The sequence below is a fragment of the Diplotaxodon limnothrissa genome, linkage group LG23 (assembly GCF_057381915.1).
Source record: "Diplotaxodon limnothrissa isolate DT_005_m linkage group LG23, D_limnothrissa_male_GT1.1, whole genome shotgun sequence".
NCBI lineage: Eukaryota > Metazoa > Chordata > Actinopteri > Cichliformes > Cichlidae > Diplotaxodon > Diplotaxodon limnothrissa.
Genome location: NC_140617.1, coordinates 21,221,996 through 21,239,381, shown reverse-complemented (window position 1 = coordinate 21,239,381; position 17,386 = coordinate 21,221,996). Strand labels below are relative to the sequence as shown.

General features: G+C 39.5%; 1 protein-coding gene across 1 annotated transcript; it reads right to left on the bottom strand.

Moving 5' to 3' along the window:
- Positions 1-1,205: 1,205 nt before the first annotated feature.
- LOC146607982 (protein NLRC3-like) lies at positions 1,206-10,941 on the bottom strand. The gene is made up of 10 exons (XM_085348486.1): positions 10,853-10,941; positions 10,634-10,768; positions 9,824-9,937; positions 9,662-9,740; positions 8,726-8,957; positions 6,798-8,586; positions 6,536-6,709; positions 4,410-4,562; positions 1,928-1,974; positions 1,206-1,753 (listed from the first exon to the last, which is right to left on the bottom strand). The coding sequence occupies exons 1-10, from the start codon at positions 10,939-10,941 to the stop codon at positions 1,206-1,208; spliced, it is 3,360 nt and encodes a 1,119-aa protein (XP_085204612.1).
- Between the last annotated feature and the right edge of the window lie 6,445 nt (positions 10,942-17,386).

Sequence of the window (17,386 nt, the reverse complement as noted above, 5' to 3'; positions counted from 1 at the left end):
AAGAATGGCTTTATTTGAGTTACAAGCACAACACGTGTTTTCATTACAACAAAGGAAAGAAATTATGTTATCTTAGATAACTTACATTAACCCTTTAAAGCCTGAATCATGAAATAATTGTCAGAAAATTTTACTTTTTAAAAAATAGTGTTTATTTAACCTTCTTTTGTTTAATTTTTTAAATTAAAAAAAAATCACATTTCCATATATGACATCATATTTTCTTATGTTTTTTTAATTGCTTAAAAATACATTTTGCAATTTTTTTAGGTTTTACAGGGGGAAAAATTCACACTGTTGAAAAATTCACAATGATGTTGAAATCCCCAAAACTGGCAACCCCCCCTCCGTATGTGTCAAATATGATACACTAGGCGTTAAGGAATTAAATAAGGTCACAACCAAAAAAGCGATGTAAAAGTCTAGACACACCAACATAATTTTAGGTTCTCAGAGGCAGTGTCATGCTCATCCAATAAAAGGACTAAACATTTACTAAAAATTCATCGTTCTTTGAATGTACATTGGAGAAAGATTTTATTTGCTGATCAAACTTGAGTCTCACTGTAATATGCCGATTAGACTTTTTTTTGTGGAAACTGAGCAGGTTCACAATAAAACTACAATACTGGCATCCACCAACACAAAATAGTGATTCAACAATGAATAATGTTGGGAACTAATACATTTAGGGGATCACTTAATGCCACCACAAGAAAGTTAAAGTCCAGCTATATTTCATTATTCTAAAAACAAAACACATATCACAATGAACCCTGGCTGCTCATAAAATTTGTATCCATTGGAGACTAATGTGTGAATATCTGAACAGTAAATTGATCTTTGGGGTAAGCTCAGTGACTCCTCTCTGATATCACAGTTTGTCTCATTTGCAACAAACTAACTGCAACTAAAACGAACTGAATCATCTCACCTGAGCTTAAAAGAAAAACAGCATACTGATATTCACTGTGCAGCTTTGAGTGGAAAAAGAAAAACAACACGTGGATCCTGGAAGCTTCCATCTTTGAAGGACTGAAGAGGAACTTTAAAAGGAATCATTTAGTACAGTTTAAACAATAACTGATTGAATGCACAAATCTGAAAATGTGTTTCTGAGTGAAAGAGACAGACATGTACAGACTGAACTATCTCTTCAACAGTCAGAGTGTTTCTCTAACAGGAGGAAACTCTTTACACTCAACTCAGCACAGAGTCACTGAAGCACCAGACTGACCAAACCATAACCCAAATCCAGCATAAAGAGGTTCAGTGAATGTGGTGTTGAAGGTGTGGAGGTGGATCAGAGTGTCAGAGGAGACTCTGTAGAAGGACAGAGTGCCAGCAGGACAGTCCACATACACTGCTACTCTCTTAGAGATGAAGGACGAAGAGGAAGAGGAGGAGATGGATGTGTTTTCCTTATTCTGATAAACACTGTATCCATAATCATGAGAGCAGCTCAGACTCCAGGATTGATTATTCCTTCCAAACAAACAGTCATTACTGTCTCCTTTCCTTACGATTCCTCTGTAACTCACTGATATATTAACCAGTTCTCTCCATTCGACCTCCCAGTAACAGCGACCAGTCAGCTCATCTTTACATAATAGCTGAGGATACTGGTAATCAAATCTGTCTGGATGATCAGGAAATGACTGATCCTCCTCCACACGTGTCACCTTCCTGTTGTTGTCAGACAGTTTGAGTTTTGTGTTCACTGTGTTTGTGTCGATTGTGAGTTGACAGGAATCTGATGGAGAAACAAACACAATCCAGCTGCAGTTATTGATCCATCATCTGTTCATTGATTGACACTTTGATGATGACTCCTGACATCAGAGATGTGAATGAGTGATGTGACAGTTTGAAGATGGTTGAATGTGTGCTGCTTTGTTTTCATGAATCACATTAAAAACACACTTACACTTCCTCAGACCTGGTCTCAACCATCGTACTCCAGCAGGCTCCACCCTGAAAGGAGGAGGGGGGTCAGACCAGCACAGTCTCTTTCAGCATGCACACATGGACATTACATCGCTCTCATACACATACATTTAATACATACACTTGAAGAAAATGTCCCTAAAATCCTGTCCTATCATCTTCCATTGTAAAACATATTCACTAATTAATTCAAAAGGTCTCCTACCAAAATGTTTCACTCTACAGAGGAAACTCCTACAGCAACAGTCCACATTTTTCTCCTACTGGTGTGACATGGCCAGAACACCTCACCCAGGAGGAATCCTTGTCAGATGCCCTAACCACCTCAACGAGCTCCTTTCAATGAGGAGGCTTAATGGCTCTACTCTGAGTCCCTCCCGAATAGCAAAAGTCCTCACTCTATCTCTAAGGGAGAGGCAAGCCACCCTTCAAAGAAAGCTAATTTCCACTGCCCGTATCTGTGATCTCATTCTTTGGGTCACTACCCACAGCTCGTGATGGTATTTGAGGGTAGGGACATAGACTGACCGGTAAATCCAGAGCTTTGCTTTAATGCTCAGCCCTCTCTTCACCATGATGGACCGGTACAGAGTCCAGATCACTGCAGCCGCAGCAGCAATCCTTTTGTTATTCTTCTGCACCCCTGTCCTTACACTTGTGAACATGCTCTTTGTCATGGTCCTGAGTCTGATGACTCAGTGTTTTTGTTAATATTATCTTATGTTCTTGTTTATTCTGTTTAAGTCTTCTGTTAAAAATTTTCTAGATAGGTTTTGGTTCTGTACTCCCTCTGTTCCTGTTCGGTCAGTTCTGAGTCTGTGTCTCTGCATGTGTGTTGAGTTTCCTGTTTTACTTTGAAGGTCTGTGTCTTATGTCAGTGTTTACGTGCTCCTCCAGCTCATCTATGTAATCGGTGTCAGCCGTGTCTCCCAGCTGTTTCCTCTTGGTCCTATTCACCTCTTGTATTTAGTGTCTACGTCTTAACCTGCTGATCATTGTGTTGTTCCTCATTCTGCACTGTGTGTTTTGTCTGTCAGCCAGCCTGCATAGTTTATTTTTAAGTTCAGTTTAGTTATTTTGATGTCCAGCAATAAAACTGTTTGAGTGCACTTTTTCACATCCTGGAGTCTGCACTTTGGGTCCACCATTCCTGCCTCCCTCCCATGACACTCTTTCTATTTAATGTTTCTAACATTCACACTCATTGTCTTGGTGAATGCTCAATCATCCAGGAAAGCATCTCCCAAAGGGTTGATTCTGTTCATTTGGACGTAACGTTTTCAGTGGGAGAAACGTTTTGACACCCATCCAAGTGACTTCTTCTGTCTCAGCTCCAACAGAATTAACCTTTTGGGATTGACACACATTGTTCTTTGCCCAGTGAATTTACTCTTGTTGTCTTGGTGGCTGTCTATGTTCCTCCCACTGCTAACCCCACAGCTGCATGTGACATTATTCACTCTGCCATAGTCCGGTTACAGACTCAGCACCCAAGTGCCTTTATATCTTTCGGTGACTTCAACTATCTTCCTCTGTTCCCCCCACTGGGTCGTGAACCTGAGTTAGCTCAGCCTCTGCTATGTGCCTATTGTGAAGAGGAAGCCTGTGACCATTAGGAGTATTAGGAGGTGGTCAAAGGAGGCCTTAGTGGCTGTTTTGAGGTGACAGAGTGGGAGACACTCTGTGAACCTCATGGTGAGGACACCAATGGGCTTACTGAGTGTATCACTGACTACATAACCTTCTGCATTGACTCCATTGTCCCAGTGGTTAGCATTGTTGCCTCACAGCGAGAAGTTCCCGAGTTCAATTCCACCATCAGGCCTGGAGTCAGGCCGAGCAGAACAGCATGAGAGAGGTATGGTGTGGCATGAATCACTAGATTGAGGCCATCCAACAGCGTTGGAGGACAAAGTCATTGAGTCTAATTTGTTCTTCAACGGATTAGACACTGCAGTTAACGCTCACGCCCCCTACGCAACTTGTTTCCACTTTGTACCTTAGCCTCCAGTGAAAGTCCTGACACCCTTCCCCACATTTCCCCTACACTCACAACCAGGTTAGATTTTACAACCAGTTTCTCAACCAGCAAGTGACATTGTACTTCAGAATCGGTTGTAGTTATAAGGAAATTATTTCTATTTTAGCACATAAACACAGTGTGGTAATAAGTACAAGTACACTAACAAGATGGTGCAGAAAGCTGAGTCTCAGAAGAAAAAAACCCCACTAAAACTTGGAAGAGTTGGTCAGATTTGAACAAAATGAAATGGTTGGCAATAGAGACATGCAAGGATACCAATAGTTACACCCTCGTGCAATAAAGAGGGTGCATGTTGTATCAGAAGATCAGGCTGATACATTTATTTATTTAATTAACTTACTTTTTCCACTAGCACAAGGAGTTTTGATCTAGCCCTAATACCCCTTCATACTCCATGGCTGCACAAGTCTCTCCATACCTGAGAGTTTTCAGTTCCAGATTCTGCAGCAGTTTGACTGCCCTTCCTGGATGATTGTAGCTCAGGTCCAGCTCTTTCAGATAGGAGCAGCTAGAGCTCAGACTTGAGGCCAGAGAAGTACAACCTACTTGTGTAATCAGACAGCCAGACAGCCTGTAGAGATCATACATAACAGATGCATGCTCTTAGAGAAAAATGGTACAATTAATGCAAAGAGTAAGTTGTCTCCAAAATAAATAAATAAATAAATAAATAAATTTAAAAAAAAAGAGCTGAGGCTGATTAATAAAGTATAAAGTAGGGGACAGACCAGAATTGTCACCAGTTTTCCTTGGACAACTAGAACATGTTTTAATTAAAGTGAGATCTTATTGATCACATGGAGTTCTGGCGAATTTGTTTTGGATTTGCATGTGGCTTATTTAGAGTTTAATAGAGATTAATGCTAATTGTATATATGCGAGTTTAGGACAAGGTGCACAGTGGCTGCAGACTAACTTCTAATCAGAGAGAAATGCTGGGGAGGATCTTTCCCAATGAGCAAGCACCATATCACAGCTGACTCCATTCATCTTGAGCAATGGATGTTTTAGTCTATCTCAGTTACTGGATAAAAAGGGAAAAGGTCAACAGTATGAAATCATAACATTTACCTTAGTCTTTAATTATTTTTAAACACCCCCTTTTAAAAAAAAGAAGAATTTCAAGGTGATTTTAAAAAAATGTATAAACAGGGAAGCACAGTGGTGTGGTGGTTAGCACTTTTGCCTCACAGTAAGAGTATCCTGAGTTTCACTCCACCATCTGGCCTGGGAGTTTGCATTTTCTCTTCAGGTATTCCCGCAGTGAGATTAGGATAACTTGTGATTCTAAAACGCCCATAGGTGTGACTGTGAATGGTTGTCTGTCAGACTGATTACCTGTACAGGGTGTACCCCACCTCTCAAATTAATGGAAGAGGATGGATAGTATTAATATGGTTTCTGTGAAGTTGCTAATAACTGATCATCTGTTGCTTTTGCTTACTTCCAAACAGGCTTCTGGCACTAATGGGGTTTGTTGGGGGCGCTGTCAATGAGGAAACTATTGCTCTCCTTCCAAATCCCCTCCGTCTTGATTCAGAGTCTACTAATGTCATTTCTGAAAGAGGTATTTTAATGGACTGCCTTCAGAAACTTCATCAATTACTTTACCTCTTATTTCAACTGTTAATGATTTACACATGGTGTAGCCTAAAGCAATGAAATGCATTTAAATTCATTCAAAGGCTGATGCATGGCTTGGAACAGAAACTAAGAGACTTCTACTAAATCTGCAAAGTTTGAGAACTCAAAGTTTTTAGAGTCTGAATGTAACTAAATATATATCTGCAGATATGGTTCTAAATCATCACACATAAAAAATGCTTTGTCACTTCTAATATGTAAGCAATGGCAACTTGTGCAGAATAAACCTGTTTTCTGAAATTTGGGCCTCCTGAATATTTTTCTACTAAAACCTCCACTGATGCTAATTTTATTTTCAGATGAATAGTGTGACTTTTTTAGAAATGAGGAATGGAAAATGTGAATACAACTGTACTTTGAACTGTATTTTGTCCTCTGTTTTTTTAATGTAACTATATATGTAACTATTGTAGGAGAATGGAATCTGTTTTTCATTTATCTGTGGAGTCCAGAAGCATTTGAATAACATGAGTAACACTTGCTTTAATGAGGTAATCAGTTTGTATGATTTGAATGCATAAATGAGACTCTTGTTCAAATGAAAGCAACTAAAAAATCATATGTTGCAAGAACTTTAACATTAGTTGTATTATTAATAATTATTTTTATTATTATTATTAATAATAATAATACTTCTGAGTAGTCTTTACTAATTTAAGTGTGCATATGACATAAATATATACAATTTAAACTTAGGTGTGAGTGAACTACACAATAAAATCCAATGTTACTAAAACCTACTAAATTTCCACTTGTTTGTTTGCAGGGTTTGGGGTTTTGCTTTGCTTTCCTTTTTTAAGGTTTGAATATATATATTTGGTAAGGTCAACTAATTACAGTTTACAGTGTAACATGGTTACAAATACAAACCAGATTTTAAATTATTTGTAGAAATCTGACCTGAGCGTTTTCAGTGTCAAATGTAGACTTCCCAGTCCGGAAGACAATATTTTCACTCCCAAGTCTTTCAAATCATTGTTACTCAGGTCCAGCTCTCTCAGATTAGAAGACTGGAAACTGCAAACCGAGGAGAGAGCTTCACAGCTTCTCTCTGAGAGGTTACAGCTGCTCAATCTGATGGGACAATAGCAAAGTATGATATTTTTATTCTCTGTTAAAGCGATAGCAGAATTTTTCAAGAATAAAACTTATTATAACTTACAGAGCTTTACTGGAAGCTTTAACTACTGGCAGCAGCTTCAAAAGAGCTTCCTCTGAAGCAGAGTATTTCTTCAGGTCAAACACATCCAGATCTTTTTCTGATGACAGTAAGATGAAGACCAGAGCTGACCACTGAGCAGGAGACAGTTTATCAGTGGAGAGACTTCCTGATCTCAGGGACTGTTGGATCTCCTCAACTAGAGAATGATCATTCAGTTCATTTAAACAGTGGAACAGATTGATGCTTTTCTCTGCAGACAAATTCTTACTGAGCTTCTTCTTGATATGCTGGACTGTTTCCTGATTGGTCTGTGAGCAACTCCCTGTCTGTGTAAGTAGGCCTCGTAGGAGATTCTGATTTGTCTGTAGTGAAAAACCCAAGAGGAAACGAAGAAAGAGGTCTAGGTGTCCATTTAAAGTCTGCAACGCCTTATCCACAGCACTCTTGTACAAATGAGTCTCTGCAGATTTTCTTGTTTCAGAGTTCTGATAAGCTGTTTCTTGTTCTTTGAGCAGATTGACTCCGGAGTTGACGAAGGTCAGATGGACATGAAGAGCAGCCAGAAACTCCTGAACACTTAGATGAACAAAGCAGTACACTTTGTCCTGGTACAGTCCTCTCTCCTCTTTAAAGATCTCTGTGAACACTCCTGAGTACACTGAGGCAGCTTTTATATCAATGTTGCTCTCTGTCAGGTCTGATTCATAGAAAATCAGGTTTCCTTTCTGCAGTTGGTCAAAAGCCAGTTTGCCCAGAGACTCAATCATCTTCCTGCTCTCTGGACTCCAGTGTGGATCTGTCTCAGATCCTCCATCATACTTGACCTTTTTCACTTTGACCTGAACCACCAGAAAGTGGATGTACATCTCAGTCAGGGTCTTGGGCAGCTGTCCTCTCTCTCTGATTTTCAGCACATCCTCCAGAACTGTAGCAGTGATCCAGCAGAAGACTGGGATGTGACACATGATGTGGAGGCTTCGTGATGACTTGATATGGGAGATTATTTTGCTAGCCAACTTCATATCTCTAAATCTGTTCATGAAATACTCCTCCTTCTGTTGATCAGTGAACCCTATCACCTCTGTCACCATGTCAACACAGCTAGGAGGGATCTGATTTGCTGCTGCAGGTCGTGTGGTTATCCAGAGGTGAGCAGATCGGAGCAGGTTGCCCTTGATGAGGTTTGTCAGTATCATATCCACTGAGGTGGATAGTGTAGGGTCAGTTATGATCTCAGTGTTGTGGAAGTCCAGAGGAAGTCGACACTCATCCAGACCATCAAAGATGAAAACAATCCGGACATCTTCAAAGCTGCAGATTCCTGCTTCTTTGGTTTCAGTAAAGAAGTGATGAACGAGTTCAACCAAGCTGAACCTTTTCTCTTTCAGCACATTCAGCTCTCTGAAACTGAATGGAAATATAAACTGGATGTCTTGGTTGGCTTTGTCTTCAGCCCAGTCTAGAGTGAACTTCTGTGTCAACAGTGTTTTCCCAATGCCAGCCACTCCCTCTGTCAGCACTGTTCTGATTGGTTTATTTCTTCCAGGTGAGATTTTAAAGAGGTCTTCTTGTCTTATTATTTTTTCTGGTCTGTCTGGTTTCCTGGTTGCTATTTGTCTGACCTCATGTTCATTATTGACATCTGCTGTCCCTCCCTCTGTGATATGGAGCTCTGTGTAGATCTGATTCAGAGGGGTTGGGTTTCCTGCTTTAGGAATTCCCTCAAAAACAGTGCAGAGCTTCTTCTTCAGTGTAGATTTAAGTTTATGTGGGCACAGGGTGGGAAATTCTCAAAGAACACACAAAAAATATATTCTTCAGGATCATGAACTTCACAAAACCTTTCAGGCTGAGAATTAAGGAAATGTAAATCTATAAATTTCACATCATTTAACCACTGTTTTAAATCTTTAGAGAAATCCTCTTACTGTTCTGCAGACGGTCTGCCAGTTCTCCCTGCTTCATTTTCCTCAGGAAGTGCAGAATGATCTTCACAACTGCATCTCTCATGCTCCTCTTGTGCTCTTCTTCATCCTCACTTTCCAAAACCACCTCATCCTCCCCCTGACTCTCTAAGCCATCTGAGTAATCTGGGCTGAGAATCTTCTTGGTTTTCTTGATCTCATTCTTCACAAAGCTGAAAATGTTGTCCTCTAGGAGCTGGAAGAGAATTTTAAAAAAGTGCTTTGTCCATGTTTTTTTTTTTTTGCCTTGCTGTAGAGTTGCTGATTTGCTACTCGGTCATGTTGAAAACAAAAACCAGAAATAACTAAAAAAAAAAAAAAAAAAAGCACTTTTATTTTTACCCAACTAACTTTTTTCCCTACATTTTACTTTGTCAAAAATTGTGCCAATGGATGTACGTGCTAATTTTAGGATGTTTGCTCATCGTAATCAGTTCTAATTTTGATTAATTTGTGTTTGTGTCATATGGAGTTGTAACAAGCATGAAATGCGATCAAATTAAAAGCCTGTACTTTGACCCTGGACCTGACCTTCCAATTAACAAGAAAACTAGGAGCCTCCAGATTATAATAGCAGTCATTACTTCTGCATAGTGCATTCAGTTGGGAATCGTCAAAATAACAAAAAAAAAAAAAAAAAAAGTGGACAGTGCAAACTTTCCATCAGCCAGTAAATGGCACAAAGTAAAATAAAACAATCAATCAAAGAATTGTGGCAAACATACTACTTTTTAATATTTTTTTAATTAAATGAAATGTGCTGAATACAAAATATGAAAATTACTCTATTTTATCCTTTGAAAAAATGTTAACCAGCATGATATACTGCTCTTCCAACTGCAGAATGGCAATGTCTGTGAACAGAACAGATATAAAAGTACTTCTTGTACATGTACAAACCATAAATATTGAGTCCAGATTCCTTTCTTGCTGCTGGGAAGACTGATCACTGAGAACCTCTAAACTCTCCTGGTCCACTCTGTGGAGGAATCATGGAAAAATTAGTTTACATAACAGAAAAAAACTGTTCCAACTCAGTTCCAAATTTTAGGTACACATTACCTCTCTGAGGCAGACTGTTGCTCTGTGTTGAAATTAACACCATATAACTCCTTTGACTTTTCACTGCTCAAGGATACACAGCTAGGTACAGGACAGTCTAATCTTTCAAAGCTCCTGATGGAAAAAGCGAAACAAAAACATGATTACATTATAAGTACATTTTCTATATATCAAACACAAAATCATTTTAACTGAGATGAACATAGTCTTGTTTAGAGACACATTATCCATTACATTTCACAAACCTGCTGCTTTATTGATACACTGCTGAGTTCAGGTTTAATTTTCTGTTTACGTTTTTGTCTTCTTCTAGATTTCTTTCTGTGAATAATCATGGAGCAGTGATGGGAGTGCTGAGCTTCAGTTCAACCTTCAGGAGTCTACTACAATTTTAAACCTGTGTTAATAGGCCAAGTAAAACCAGAGTTATACTAAATTTTCCTGAATACTGCAGTGTTTGCTAGTGCAGGAAGAAACAGTAAAAACATGTTTTTTGAAGAAAACTGCTCACAAGTTGAAAGTGCTTGCCAGCAACCCCCCCCCCCCAAAAAAAAACAACAACAAACAAAAACAAACAAAAAACATGACATCAGATTTTTTTGTAATTTTAAATAGTTGTACAAAAAGCACCTGAGGCATCTGCTGCACGTTTGTGCATTTTTTTTTGTGGGATTTTAGGTCAGATGTGTTAATACTGTTTGTCGAAAGGACACTTAGCATCTTCACTACAGCAACATCCATGAGCTGACATCAAATATGTTGGAAAATTTGTTTAGAATAACTGAGTTGCAACATTTCGAGACAGATTACCTTTCTGTAGAAGAAGGATTTTCTTTAAAATCAGGATTAAATTGCTTTGACACATCACTTTGTAAGGAAACACAGCTGGGTTCAGGTCCTTGTCCATTTTTATGTTTTTTCCCACGTTTACGTTTACGTCTTTTCCTGTGAATAATGATGAAGCAGTGATGTGAGTGCTGAGCTGTGACATGGATTAGAGTCCTGGACAGTTAGAGATGGTCATCTCACCTCTGAGCTTTGGTCTGGCTCTCATGTTCCCCACACAGAGTGGTTTTAGAGGGAGGGACTCCCTCCTCTCTGTCCTCACACTGATCCATGTTGCTGAATTCACATCCACATCAGCTCACACACACTTTCTACCTTCACCTGCAGAGGAAACACAAATCATTCATGTGCACATCAACTGAAATCCTCATTTCCATCAGCTGCTTCTTTTCTGCTTCAGCTCAGTGTCAGCTGAATGCAGTCAGACCATGAAACTGGGTCTTATGCATTTAAATTAAAGTTTATTTAAATCATTTTTTAATAAAATTAATCAACAATAAACACCCAAGGCAATTTAAGATGGATGACAAGCTGCAGGAATGATGTAGACATTCTTTGGATTTGGTTAATAAGCTTTGAACTGTTCTTGGCTTTTTTAATGAACAGAACACATCAATGACAACTTTCCATGAAAACACATATGTATCTTCCCCAAGGACACCTTGGCATGCAGACTGGAGCAGCCAAGAATCAAACCACCACCCTTCCAATTTTTCGATGAGCTGCTGTACCTCCTGAGCCACAGCCACCCCAATTTGACAACATATATCCTAACACTCGTGTCTGACTGTCAGTCAGTGTCAGACTGAAATATTTAAGTTAACAGTAGATGAAAAAGTATGGAACTTTGACTTTATACAGTGGAACCCCGACTTACGAATACCCCATTTAACGAAAAATTCAAGTTACGGCAATATTTCTGTCCATGTTACGGCAAAATGCCCGCGTAACGAAATCTGCTGGCTCTGATTGGCTGAGCCCACAATGCCTTCCGAATCATGCGACAACCCCCTTGGCTTTTGTACTTGGTAAATGGCCTGTATTTATATAGCGCCTTACTAGTCCCTAAGGACCCCAAAGCGCTTTACATATCCAGTCATCCACCCATTCACGCACACATTCATACACTGGTGATGGCAAGCTACATTGTAGCCACAGCCACCCTGGGGCGCACTGACAGAGGCGAGGCTGCCGGACACTGGCGCCACCGGGCCCTCTGACCACCACCAGTAGGCAACGGGTGAAGTGTCTTGCCCAAGGACACAACGACTGAGACTGTCCAAGCCGGGGCTCGAACCGGCAACCTTCCAATTACAAGGCGACCTCCCAACTCTTGAGCCACGACTCTTGAGCCAGCTTCGCTGTTCCACTTGAACTACGTATTGTTGTTGCAGTTAGCAAATAGCCTATAGACTATCGTTCACTCAAAAGGCGCGATGGGTGCTTCGACTTACAAAAATTTTCGACTTACGAAAGACCCTCGGGAACGAATTAATTTCTTAAGTCGGGGTTCCACTGTACTTAATACTGACAGCTTAATGGTGTCAGTATCAGAACTCCAACACTGGGTTTTAAATAGTTTTAATGCTTTTATTTCAATATTTGCTGCTGATGGCTTCCATTTTAAAATAGAAGATAAAACATATTTGTCATTATTCTGGGTTTTTGACAAATGTGTTTTCTATGTTTGGACTTTTTAATTCTTATTTAATATTCTGAGTTTGAGACGTGAGGTGTTCCAGGATTTGATTTGAATTATACTTTCAATTCTTTTGTGTCTAGTCTTCTACTCCAAATATCCTGTTTAATTTCAACTTTGTTTAGTATTTCTATTCTCAAGTCTTCTTAGTTTTTTCCCCAAAGTTGGTTTAGTTTGCTTTTTATGTCTCTTGTTCCTGATATCATACCTCCCCTTTGTTCCCTGTACCCTCTTGTCAAGTCAGTTCTGTGTTTGTTTACCTTCCTGTTGTATCAACTCTGCGTTTTTATTTTGTTTTGTCGTGTTTTATTTTGGTGGTCTACAGTTTTTGTGCTTTGTATTTAGCTCTACTTCCCCTCTCTCACCACCTGTAGTTAGTTTCAGCTGCTCTCTCTTCAGTTTGTTCCCTCGTCCTTTCCATGTTCTACCTCATAGCTGTGTCTCCCAGTTAGTTTTGGTTTCTGATCTGATATTTTGTTGTGCTTTGGTAAAAGTGAAGCAATAAAGCTGCTTTTAAATATATTTCTTATTTTTGGGTCCAACTCCTGCCCGCCACACAGCTGACCTCCACAATATTTCACGAGGGGAAAAAACTGCTCCAGGAATTAATGTTGCTGCCCAGACGACACTAAACTGGGAATGAACAATGTAACTGTGGTTGTGAAGGAGTAACTACAGTGGGGTAATAAAATGGAAAAGATAAAGTGATAATAGGGAACAGGCACTTTTTAAATGACACCAAAGTTCATGTAACTGTACAAGACCAGCCCCATATGTTAAAGCGATGGTAAACTAATTTGTTTTCAGAGAAATTATATTATTAATAAAAAGCAAATAAGCTGGACTGCCGAATGGTCAGTGTGTGTTGATGTGTACATTTGATTACATTTTTGTGTTCACCTTATTACCCCACTATTTTTTTTTAATATAGTATTATTACTGAGATGTAATATAGAGTTATACTGGATCAGCTTTTTGGTTTTGAGTCTTTATCCAAATGAGTCTTCATCTGTTCTCCACATAAATGAAACTTTGCTTTGTGATGAAAAGGAACTCTTAAAAACTCTAATGAGTCAGATTTCTACTCACTCAGCTATTTCCCGTGAACTTCACTCTGCAGCTCTCTGGACCGGGACTGTGCAGAAAAAAAGAAATTCCTCTGAATCATCTCTGTCATCAGTCCTCTGTGTGAGGGCTGTCGTCATATTAAACATTTGAAACCATGAAAGAGTCTTAAGCTCGAGCTCACAGGTCAAAAGTCAGCTGTTCCACCTTAATATGATGCTTTCATCTCATAAATGATTAATCTGTAATAACCTCATGCTCTGACTCTAACATCCTGAACAAAACATGATAACAGTCTACTATGTCCAGTCAGAGCAGCTAGACCAACAACCCCCTAAAAAATCATGTTACCTTAGCAACAGCTGTTATTTTCTGCCGTGGGATCACAGCTCAAAGATTCAATCCAATCACTGATCACCATCAAGATCCAAGTAGAATAGAAAGAGCAGATCTAATTAGTTTTATGTAGCATTGAGTGTTTCTTAGACTTAATAATATAAAATAAATTAATAAATTATCCAGTTTCCTCTGCCTCTGTTCATTTCAAATATCTTGGTGGCTTCAAAACAGTAAAGTTTACTGTTTCACCATTTGGTTTGTAATATAGGATATTTGTGTTTATAGTATACAGTCTATATGAATTCTATATAGTCTGTAGTGATTTACAGTCTATAATAGACTGTAACACAGAACGTGACAACAGAACATGGAATGGGTGTTCTGGTGGATCAAATTAATTGACTGACACTATTTATTTCAAAGAGTTTGGACATTTAAAAAATTTGAAAAATGCTGAAACATATTTCATGAAGGAAAGATGATGATAAATGTTTCACAAACTGGAAATAATAATGGACTATGAGCCTCCATAAAACAACATGCACATCAAAATCAAACTGCAATCCACCACCTGAACCAGTGTCTCATATCACATCTCCAGTTTTATAGTTTGCCTATGAGCCTGTTCAGAGTCCAAGTAAACATCTCATCACAGTCAAACTGCTCTTTTAAAGAGGATCAACTAATGAACTCCAGGAAGCTCTGATAAGTATGCTCAATAATACGGCTCCAGGTCCAGACGGTTTTCCAACAGATTTTTACAAAGAATTCTGGACAATTCTGGCACCAGTTTTTCACAGGATGTTGCAGGAAATCAAAGAAAATGGTAGACTACCACCAAATATGAACTCTGCAAATATCAGTCTCTTACAAAAACCAGGCAAAGACCCTGTATTTCCTTCAAGCTATCGTCCAATATCCCTTATTAATGTAGACCTTAAAATAATCTGCAAAGCTCTCTCAAAAAGATTAGAGAAAATAACCTCCCTTTTAATTCATCCTGACCAAACTGGTTTTATAAAAGGTAGGCACTCATCAACAAACACACGTAGATTACTTAATTTAATAGACCTCTCATGCATTAAAAACACTGAAACCATAATATCTTCTTTAGATGCAGAAAAAGCATTTGACAGAGTTAACTGGAAATTTCTATTTGCAACTTTACATAAATTTGGTTTTGGACCCTCTTTCATAAACTGGTTAAAAATATTATATAACTCCCCAACAGCTTGTGTCAGAACAAATGACCAAACATCCTCCAGCTTCACTCTTCTGAGGGGCACCAGACAGGGATGCCCACTCTCCCCTTCACTGTTTGCAATTTTTATCGAGCCACTAGCAGCAGCAATTAGACAGGCTACAACAATTAAGGGCATAAAATGTAAGAATATAGAACATAAAATCAGCCTTTATGCAGATGATGTGTTACTTTTTCTCCAAAACTCACAAACCAATATCTCTGGGGTAATTGCATTGATAAATTCTTTCTCAAGTGTCTCAGATTATTCAATTAACTGGTCAAAATCAACAGGTATTATTTAGGTATTAATGTCTCTCCTAAACTTTCAGAATTAACTAAATTAAACCACATCCCACTTTTAAAGACAGTAGAAGGCGACCTGGCTAGATGGAAATCTTTACCCATTTCAGTCATGGGAATAAAAATGATGGTCTTGCCAAAATAAACTATTTATTTTCAATGATCCCAAATAAGCCATCACAAGATTGGTTCAGATCTCTAGACTCGTGTATTTCTAAATTCCTTTGGAAAGATAAACCCTCACGTATCAGCTTAAAAACACTACAAAGGACCAAGGATAAAGGAGGATTAGATCTGCCTAACTTTAATCACTATTTTTTAGCCAACAGGCTTCAGTTCATCTCTAGATGGTTTAAACATACCCTCTTAGATGAACCTTGGATAGATGTAGAACAGGCACTATGTAATAACCTAGAAATTTCAGACCTACCATTTATCAGTTCAAACATCAAACGACATGAATGCTTTAAAAGCATCAATATTAGCTCTTCTCTGACAGCATGGTGGGAGTTTCTAAAAATGACAGAGTCTTCATTAATCCCATGCAAACGTACACCTATCTGGAACAATCCGGACATATTACAAAACAATAATATGATAAACTTTCCAGATTGGAGTTGCAAAGGAATTAAATACTTGGAACTTATGTTGGAAGGAACAGACTTTATTTCGTTTGATAGACTAGTTACACAATATGGGATCAACAAGAAATGATTTTTGGAATATCAACAAATTAAATCCATAGTAAAAAAGAAATTTAATCCCAGTGAAGCTGAATTACAAACACCACCAAGTGTGGTACAATTTTTTAGTCTAAAACCCCCCAAATTATTGTCTAAAATATACAGAACACTTTCTAAAATAGATGAATCAATATCCCTTCCTATTGCAAAATGGGAAGCAGATTTATCAGTCAACTTAGACCCAAACCTTTGGTCTCAGATATGCTTAAAAACCTTTCAATGGATCAGAAATCCCAGTTTGCAATTAATACAATACAAAATATTACACAGAGTGCACTATACTGGTCATAGGATGTTCAAGATGGGCTATACGCCTTCCGACAACTGCTCACACTGCATAGCAAATACACCGGACAATTACATCCACGCTCTTTGGTTCTGTCCACCAGTTCAGAAATTTTGGCGTGAGATATGTGAAGACTTATCAAAGTGTCTGAAATGTAACATTCCAGCCTCCCCTTTAGTATGCTTGCTGGGCAACTTGGATGAGGTCACTGCAGAAATAAAAACAGCCCACGTTGTTTTTACGGCCCTATGCATTGCCAAGAAAATGGTCCTCATTAACTGGAAAAATAAAAATTATCTTAATTCTAACCAATATAAAAACCATCTAATAGATCACATTAGTCTTGATACAACCTCTGCCATCACATTTGATCAATCCCTTTGGGCTCCTTTGATCGGCTTCATCACCTCGTGGGGGTGGGGGGCCATGGTTTGGTCCTGCCTTCGCTATTGTGGTTGATATGGGGGTAGGGACGACCTTAGGGCGTCCGGGGAGTCCCTAGGGACGTTTCCCTAGAGGGTCTAACCTGGGGGATGTGGCCATGACCTGGTTAGGGGCTCTGGGGGCTCTTAGATGGTGTTTTCCTTGTGGCTGCATACAGCGGAGATGGGGGAAGGTCTGTGCTGGCGGACGTTGGTTACTGGCCTGGTAGCCTGGCTGCCCCTGGGAGGGTCCGGGACGGGCGTGGAGGCTTGGGGGTCTGGGGGTGCTCCGCCCCCCGGTCTGGGGTGCTGGCCGGGCCTTGGGTGCTTGGGTCCTGGCTGTTGTGTCGCCGGAGCAGTGGGCGGGTGGGTGCAGGGGGGCTCAGCCCCAGTGCAGGGGATCTCTGGTGCATCGGCCCAACTAGGGGGCTCTCTAACTGGTGGGGAGGTTGTTATATCTTTGCAGGTGGTCTCCTCTCTACAGGAGCTCACTCTGCAGGTGGGGGGAGAGATATAGGAGAGGTGGAGAATGAACTCAACCTGGGTGTCTATTGTCTTGTGTAGTTTGGGAGATGATTGGATGATGGGGTGGGTGCAGTTTTCCCCGGGGTGGAGTCAGG

Coding starts and splice junctions, on each gene's coding strand:
- LOC146607982 (XM_085348486.1), bottom strand. CDS start 10,941: ATGGATCAGTGTGAGGACAGAGAGGAGGGAGTCCCTCCCTCTAAAACC. Junction 8,958..9,661: donor ATCTGGACTCAATATTTATG/GTTTGTACATGT, acceptor ATTCTCTTCCAG/CTCCTAGAGGACAACATTTT. Junction 8,587..8,725: donor GGCAGACCGTCTGCAGAACA/GTAAGAGGATTT, acceptor GTGTTCTTTGAG/AATTTCCCACCCTGTGCCCA.